At 37.6% G+C, this 9,084-nt stretch overlaps 1 protein-coding gene across 1 annotated transcript in view; it reads left to right on the top strand.

Annotated features, from left to right (window-relative positions):
* The window catches only part of RPGR (retinitis pigmentosa GTPase regulator), a gene marked incomplete at its 5' end in the record, with an annotated part of 38,211 nt that overhangs the window by 24,264 nt on the left and 4,863 nt on the right, over nucleotides 1-9,084 (top strand). The window contains 2 exons of the mRNA XM_008054896.1: nucleotides 6,216-6,398; nucleotides 7,930-7,987. Of these exons, the coding sequence (XP_008053087.1) occupies nucleotides 6,216-6,398; nucleotides 7,930-7,987 (241 nt within the window). The remainder of the gene's footprint in view (nucleotides 1-6,215; nucleotides 6,399-7,929; nucleotides 7,988-9,084) is intronic.

Below are 9,084 nucleotides of genomic sequence, written 5' to 3'. Positions count from 1 at the left end.
CCTTCCAAGTAGCTGGAACTACAGGCGCGCGCTACCACGCCCAGCTAGTTTTTGATTTTATTGTAGAGATGAGGTCTCGCCAAGTTGCCCAGGCAGGTCTCGAACCCGCGGGCTCAGGCAATCCACTCACCTCAGCCTCCCAAAGCGCGGGATTACAGGCTGAGCCATCAAACCCGGCTTTTTTGATTTATTGTAGAGATGAGGTCTCGCCAAGTTGCCCAGGCAGGTCTCGAACCTACGGTCTCAGGCAAAGCGCGGGATTACAGACTGAGCCACCGAGCCTGGCTGGATATTTCTTAACAATGCCCTTTTGTTTCCTGATACCCCTATGCACTTAGCCAGGGCTGCCCAACATGAAAATATGATCTGAAAACAAACCTGTGGCTTTCCTCTGTTAAATCCTTTAATGAGAAGGAAATGGTTTTATGTTTTGAGTATGCAGAGAATAAAATATGGCCCCTGATCTCAAAAAAAAAAAAAGTCATTTCTATAGGCCGAGCAGAAAATTTCTGAGGACAATAGAGTGTTTTAGGAGTGGAGCTTCAGCTGCCACAGAGAAAGGTTAGAAAGAGGCTTCCAGGGAGTGAGTGGTGAAATTTGAACTGAGTCATGTCAAGTAAAACTTAACCAGGGAAAAGTTGAGGGGAAGGGGGCTTTCCAGGCAGATGGGAGTCATGAGAGTGTTTTGGTCACTGTAGCCTAGAGCTTTGATTCTAGTAAAGAGGCAGAGCATTTTCTGTGTTTGTAAAAGGTGTTAAACCAAAAGAGTAAGTTGACCATACTTGGGTGTTTGTAACATCATTCTGGCAGCAGTATGTAGGTTAGATTGGAAGGGAACAGTTCCAGAGTCAGAGATACCAGTTAAGAGTCAATTCTAGCAGACCAGGCAAAGAATAAAGATGACAGTGGAGATGGAGAGACGGGGATAGTATTGGAAGGCTTAGTAAAGAGATGTAGCAGGGGGAAGGGGAAAGGCCAAACTTTTCTTGTTTCAAGCCTAGAAAACTGAGTGGAAATAGTGCTATTCGGGAAGATTAAGAACATGGAAATAGGAACAGGTTCAGGAGATGGTTTTTTACTTGATTTTAGATTGTCTCCAGAAGATGTTCTGTAGGCAGATACACGTATGGGTCTGGCGCTCAAGGGAAATTGCTGAGTATTGCCAGCTTATACATATAGTTTTGAATTTGAATGAAAGGAAGTATGCCTAGTGTGAAGAGAGGAGAGTACTAAAGACAATACAGAGAAACATTAGTAGGTAAAGGGGAGGTTGAGAAAGTGAAGTCTTAAGAAGGATGTGTGAGGGGACACTTACTAGGAAAGAAAGAGAGGTGCCGCTCAAGCCAAGGAAGGGATTTCAGCAAGGAAGGAGTAGTGGCTGCCAGAGAGGGCTTCTGGGAGGTGGCTAGTAGAGGGCCAGGAGCAGAACTTGCATTGCCAGGAAAGAATGAACTCCAGGAAGTCTTCTTTGCAGAGGAATAGAATCAGAACCAAACTTTGAAAATTAAATACATAGAACACCACTGGCATACTTCCCACTTTAGAAAGGAAGATATATATTCCAGAGACTTGGGTACTTTAGGAATATATATATATACCTCAAATAAAAATTATATATATATATGTATATATATACATATATATATGTAAGAGGAGCATGTTACTGATATGAACTTATGAACCAAAAGAAGAGTCTGCAGTGCTTTAAACATCAGTGGGGGGGGAACTATGGGAGCAGCCATTATGATCTCCAAATTATTTTGGGCAGGTTTGGGAGTGAGCGTGGGCTATAGAATATGGTAGACTTGAATTTAAATCCCAGTCCTCTATTGATTAACTATGTGGAAAAATTGTGGTTTTTATTTGTTACATTTCTGAGTCTTTTTTCTTCTTTTAATAAAGTAGGAGTCTTTTGATAATTGTTACTTAATGTGTGAAACATGTTATGGGCACTCAGCAAGTGATAACCTGTGTCACTCCAATTATCCTCTCTGATCACACCAGCACAGGTGCAGAGCTGCACTCATGAATCTTCAAATCACTGACTGATGTTCATGAGTTTAGTCCTGTGAATCTGACTTTTGATTAAATGCAACATGACAAAAAATAAATTGACTGATAGAAATAGATATGTGGGAATAAAGTGGATTACAATAATGATAACCCTTAGTTATGAAGTAGAGTGAAACTCTACTGGTACATACCATACATGGGTCAATAATGCCTCTTTTTTAAGTCTTCAGTACATACAAGGAATTCTATCGTACATGTAGGGCCCTTACAAAATCATTTATACAGGCATATGTATTTGCTCATGTTATTATTCTCTGTATATAAAGCATAATGAAAGGCTGATCACATGGGGCTGGCCTAAAATTCAGGTGTTAGCACTGTCACTGAACAACAGATTTCCATCTGTTTTGTAATGTTATAAAAATAGATACAAATAGTTAGCACATAAAATTTGGTCATGGATCATGATTTGTTTATGGAGAACAAGGAAATAAATTTTCTAAAGAGAAAGAGGAGGGAAAATAGTAGAGAATAAATCTGCAAATGGGAATAAAAATGCCTGCCAGCAAGATTTTCTGTACTTTGAGCATTATATTTGTTTGTGTAGGCCTGCCTATCAGATTCAAAACGAAATGTAGTCAGTGGTGAAAATACAGAACTAGGAATGAAGTAAGGGAGTGGTGCCCAGAAAGATGGAAGCGTGTAGAGATTATACAGTAGTGTCGATATCAGGCAAGAATTTGGAGGTCTCAACTGGCAGCGCATAGATGCGATTGGACCTACAGACTTATTTGGTATATTGATTTTTTAAAAAAATCAAATTGGTTGCCAACACTGAAATATCAGGAGGTTTTACATTTAAAAATATGCTTCTCCAACTTATCATGAAAAACCTGAGAGTCTGGGAGCATTGTGCTCTGGGGCAACCCTGGCATGAAACTGAGTTGAGGCTCCCCAACCCAAGTTCCTTCACTCTTTCTGACAGGCACGCCTTCTTCCCTCACCTGTCCTAGCTACTGAGCTCCTGACTTAGAATGAGAGGATGTCTAGAAGAGGTAGAAGTAGAACAAATAAGTGGACACTTTGAATGTACTATATTCTACAAGATCTGAGGCATTATGGCAAAAAATGTCCAAACATTTTCTTTTTTGACAGTCTTCAATACATACAAGGAATTCTGTCTTACATGTAGGGCCCTTACAAAATCACGTATACAGGCATATGTATTTGCTCATATGTTATTCTTCTCTGTATATAATCTTTTTAGTTTTACACAAACCCTCTGAAGTACATGTTATTAATATTTTATTTTTCCATTTCACAGACTTTACGTTAATTGGGTGTCATACCCAGGCCATGAGTGATTAGAGCAAGGCTTGGAAAGCACTACCGCCTCAGTGATTTCTAGTGTAGCTAAAACATGAACTTACATGTTAACTTTTTCTGTCCTTAAAAAAACAAAAACAAAAAACAAAAAACACCTTGAACGTGAGATTTTAAAATATATGCTTTTTCTACCTGGTATAATATATATAAAGTTTTATGCTATATTAACCTACTTGGAAAACATTTTCTATCATAAATGACATTGAAGCATGTCAAAAATTTAGAATTATAGCACAACATTTATGCTTTATAGTTTGGGGGTTTTAAAACTTTTTTTAAAACCTATAATACAGAGAACAGTGCCTACCTCATATATTTACAACTTGATGTATTTTTCACAAACTAATCAGCATCCAAATCAAAGAAAAGCACAGCACCAACTCCCCCAGAAGTTTCTCTTCAACTATCCAGTCATTTCCAACTCCCTAGCCCACATTCCCCCAACCCAGCAATCTCTAGTTCTTCAAGCATGCACTGTAATTGAATTCTTAAGCAAACTGAAACCTCAAGTGGAGTCTTTCCCTTCTTGATCTTTTCCTTAAGAAGCATAAAACACATTGCCTTGGGCCAACCCAAAGATTGCAGCTTGCTGTGTGGTGTCTGACCAATGAAACAAGGGTTCTTTTGTGAGAAGTCAGTCCCATTCACTTCTTTACTATGATTCTAACACCAGATATGTACTTGACCATTCCAGAGACAGGTCTTACGTGGTCTAGTATTAAGAACGTACTTAAACTTTACCCTTTCTTTTTCTAAAATGACAGTATTCTGCCAATTTCTCCCAAATTGTTTCAGTTTGAAGGTAAGTGCTTTATGTGATTTCAAGTAGTTGTCCAGATGTGTTTAGAATATTTTTAAATGTGCTTAGTAAGTGCAAAGTGCTACAAAAGATTATGTGATTTCTAGTGAAAATGTTATTTTCTAATCGTTTTTTCAAATTTAGAAAATAATATAGTTCCATAGTTCTTTATTTTTATAGATTTTCTTAATGTTAATGAGCACATGTAGTTCATTATAATAGATGAGTATTTTGTTCATTACGTTTATAAAATAATAACATGGTATCCTATGGTAGCATTAATGCCCTCATTAACAAGCCCAATTGGAGTTTGCTCAGGTGCTGGGTTAGCCAAGCTTTCCAAGTAATGGAGGACTATGTTGGGAACACTGCTCCCTGACTCTCCCTCTGTGAGGCAGGGGGCCATAGTCTGAAATCTTTTGTTTCTGGAACACTTTTCCTTCTAGTTAGCTTTTCGTTTATATATATTTACAAATACAGCTATTCATCAGTCATAAATCTAGTAAACTTGCTTCTCATGCCCTTTCAAAGTAAATTATCTCTGATAATTAACTTTCTTTAATGTGCGTCTGGCTAGCCATAATACAAAACATAAGTCACTTACTTAGAGGGGAAATTGTGCAGAAAGAAAGAAAGTTTTGGAAGTTATTGGCAAATGGTAGCTGCCTCGTGGCTAACCCTACCCAACCTAATCAGTTATCCTTTGATGGTACTACGTTTCCCTATTCTGTGCTTTGCTCCTGTATACATTGCCTCATGAGCTTAGATTAACCTAAGTCAAGTTCTCCCAGAGCAACTTCTGAATCTCTTTTTTAAATCTCAAGTCTTTACTCAGGTATTGACTGTCCTCAATGGGAATGCTATTAGGCCATATCCTGTTGGCCTGAGGATGCCACTTGTGTTTATTACTAAGGTGTGCAATATAAACATATCCTCTCCATGACCTGAAATCTCCCATTTTATATTTTTACCAGAAGAAACCTGAGTTAGTTATTATAGGCATTGTTTTCCATCCACCTACTAAAGCTTCTATTGGGTATCAGGCTCTATCCTTAGCCTTGCAGCCACTAGGCAGCTGACCACCAAAAGCTAGTTACAGTGTTATAAAAGATATAAAGGGTGTGTATGAACTGAAGTAAGTATTACCAAGGTGAACTTCATACAAATGTTATTTGAGAAAGTGAATGATTACTGCCTTACCTATTTTTAGAGGCTTTTATAACTTTATTAAAATATGTAAATGTAAAGCTTTGGGGGGGAAATCCAATAAAGGACCTAATTTCTTAAGAACAATCAACAAGAGTATTCCACCCAAAATATGGAAGTAAAAAAAATCTCAGTGTAGAATAAAGGCTAAACTAATTATTTTCTGCCTATACTTAATAAGCATTACATGATTTACTACCTATCAAATTCATAGACAGACTGTTTTATAATTTGAATTAATGGCCAGTAGCCAAATAGATCAAGTTCTGTCTCTGTTTAGTTTTTTCTCTCCTAAATAGTTAAATAGAAAAAACTATTTAAACTATGTTCCTTTTTTTTTTTCCTGGAATGTAAATAATTATACTTATGTCTCCTTGACTCTCAGTGAATGGTACCTCTGAGGTGATTCTAAATCCCTATGTTTTGGAAAATGAACATATTATATAGATATGGTTGTATTATTATGCTACAGTAGACAGAAAGCTCTTTAACTTTTCTTGTTTAAAAGCACTCTTTTAAGGCATCCAAAAAAGTATATTAGATTTTTTTTTTTTTTAATCTTGCCAGAGGTGCTAATAGAATTTTAGGAATCCTAGTCATTGCAGTATAGCAGCATGCACAAAATCCTTGGTAATATAGTAACTTGATATTCAGCATGGATTATGTAGTATTTTACTTATTTGACTATAATATTTGAATTAATATTCTATGTGTTCTTTGAGATGACATAAAGTATTTCTGACAGCAATATCAAATCTCTACTTTTTTAAAAGAAAATCTTACTCTTCTGTGATGTTCAATTTTGTCACAGGATTGTGAATCTTCAAAAACTGAAGAAGAAGAATCAGAAAACATGTGTGAGGAAATTAATGCTGAAAGTCTGGAAAATGAGAAGAAAACTATGGAAGACAATGAAAATGTTCCTGCAGATGACAGCCACGAGACAGACGAGTCAGAAAGAACCAGTGAAAGCTCACATAAAACCATCGAAAAGGTATGTTGATAGGTGCTTTAAATGGCTTAAATCCTGAGATCCTGCCTAAAAGAAAGCATATGGGTCACCTGGTCCCTGCAAAGGGCAGATTCCAACTTCCTTTGGGAATAGAAATACTGGTATGAATAACCTCATTCATGTGCCATAGGAAAGGCTTTGACTAATTTATGAATCAGGCAAATTTTGTGTATAGCACACTACTGCTTGGTAACGTTCTGTTTCCCCCATGAGTGGAAGTCGACTAGTATGAGCCAGGATAGTACAATGTTGGGAAATTAACCAAGAAGTTCAGCACCCAGTCCTTGAACTGCTGAAAATCCAAAGTTAGGAGCTATGGCATTGGTGGCAGAAATGGGATATGCATGAATATATTTACATGTGTATGAAAGAATAAATGTTGATCACAGCAGAATTTGAGGTTTTGATAAATTCTTCAAAGATGTAGCCTAGATAAAAGTATATATAGGAGGAATAGGAGAAGGGTCACTGAGGAGGCAAAAAGTATCCTAAAAGTGGAGCTAGGGATGCCAAAAACAATCTCTTCCACTTGGCAATTTTGCCTGAGAGTAACCTTGCTAGGAGATAGTTGGTAGGTTTGAAATCATTCGTTTTCTAACACTACTCTAAATTCATTTCAGAGATGCAGAATTCTGAAACCCAAAGCGAATGACATTGTAATGATTCGTTTTTGTGTTCATTGTTTTACCGCTCATGCCAAACACTGTGTTAGTCATACTTTCTAGTTGATGAAACGCTCTTATCATTGGTCTGTGTCAGACTCTTCTTTCTTATTTAGATTTATTACCTTTTAGCCCCATTTCCGTTCACCTTCTTGTGTACTTGTAAACATGTATTGTTTTGTGTGCATGTATTTTTCATTTACACAATGGTATTGTGATGTGGAGGGCATTTTCTTCCTTGGTTCCTTCTTTTTTCAAGACGCTTTTCTCTTAGTGAGAAAAAAAAGTTCTAGTAGTTATTGTTTCCTTTCAAAGGAGAAAAACTATTCTGCTTATAGGGAATGATTATGAGTTCAGGTTAAGGTGGTTCCTAAGATTCTTTAACATAGATATCATTAAAAACTAATTTGACACTAAAACATTGAGATGTCATATACCAATTAGTGTTCATAAGTCTTCTTTGAGAAGAATTCTTGACGCATACAGTTTTTTAAATCATACTGGTTTTTGTTTGTTTGTTTGTTTGTTTTTTTGAGTTGGAGTCTCACTCTGTCGCCCAGACTGGAGTGCAGTGGCCGCTCCCGGCCACCGCAGCCTCGACCTGCTGGGCTCCGGCGATCCTTCCGCCTCAGCCTTCCAAGTAGCCGGAATTACAGGCTAAATCATGCTGTTTTAAGCTAGGAGGACATTTGCAATCAGTTAGCATCTAAGGTTTCTCATTTTACCAGAACCAGCAATGTGAAGTAATTGTCAAATGTTTGTGTCATTAGCTAGAGGCATACTCTGGAACCCTGTTTAAAAGTCAAGATTAAGTTTGATTTTTTTGTTATATTGCCTTTTATTGTTTATAGGAAGAAAATGTCAATCTAAAGGAATACATCATTAATGAATACAATGAAAACACAAAAGGTATGAGCATGTTTGACCTTCACAGCATATTTGTAAAAGGCTAGATACATAACATACACACACACACACACACATATATATACATGTGTATATAAATATATGCTGTAATTGGGTAATTATAAGCTTACCCATCTGTATCCTATTTTATACTTTTTACTGCCATGTGATCCTCATAACAAGCTACGAAATATATGACACAGGCTTGTTCTCATTTATAACCACCACAGCTTCTTCACATGCAAATATTTGCATAGTCGTGGCTGCTCACATGTCAGTATTAAGGGACTAAGGTAGCCTTTTACTACCTTTTTCCCCCTACTCAATCAGTATTATTAAATTGGGCTTTTGCCCCAAATTCAATTTTTTTTCTTTTTTGAGTAAAGGCCTCACTCTGTCACCCAGATTGAAGTACAGTGGCATGATCATGGCCCACAGCAGCCTCAACCTTTTGGGCTCAGGTGATCTTTCCACCTCAGCTTCCCATGTAGCTGGGATTACAGGCACATGCCACCAAGCCCAGCTTTTTTTTGTTTGTTTGTTTGTTTGTTTTTTGTAGAGATGAGGTTTCACTATGTTGCCCAGGCTAGCCTTGAACTCCTGGGCTCAAGCAATCCTCCTTCCTCAGCCTCCTAAAATGCTGAGATTACAGGTGTGAGCCACCACACCCAGCCCCAAATTCCAATTTATATCTCTGGTGAGCACTGCTAGACCCCATTGCCCAAGTTAAGATGACTGGGCTGGCCTAGAGCCACAGTGACCATCAAGTTATTTACTCCAGAAACCAGACCTGAGTCTCTGGTCTTACCATGGACGTTAAAGAGAAGTCCTTTCTAAGCCTAGCTGTTCTTGTTGGAGAAAAAGTGCTAGGGAATAGAATAGAGGACAGTGTGATTGCCCTTTAGGCATTTTCTAGACTCCAATCATCCGTGTTTTTACTATACCACTCCCACATTATGTTCCCACACCATCATACTGCAATATGCTTTTTACTGTGTTCTTATTAAAAATAACTTTTGAAATATCAGGGGTCCTCAAACTTTTAAAACAGGGGGCCAATTTACTGTTCTTCAGATCATTGGAGGGGCGGACTATAGTTT

Source organism: Carlito syrichta, unplaced genomic scaffold, assembly GCF_000164805.1.
Source record: "Carlito syrichta isolate Samal-C Ts95f unplaced genomic scaffold, Tarsius_syrichta-2.0.1 Scaffold301603, whole genome shotgun sequence".
Classification (NCBI taxonomy): Eukaryota; Metazoa; Chordata; class Mammalia; order Primates; family Tarsiidae; genus Carlito; species Carlito syrichta.
Note: the sequence above shows the minus strand (reverse complement) of the source record. Positions and strands in the feature narration are given on the sequence as shown.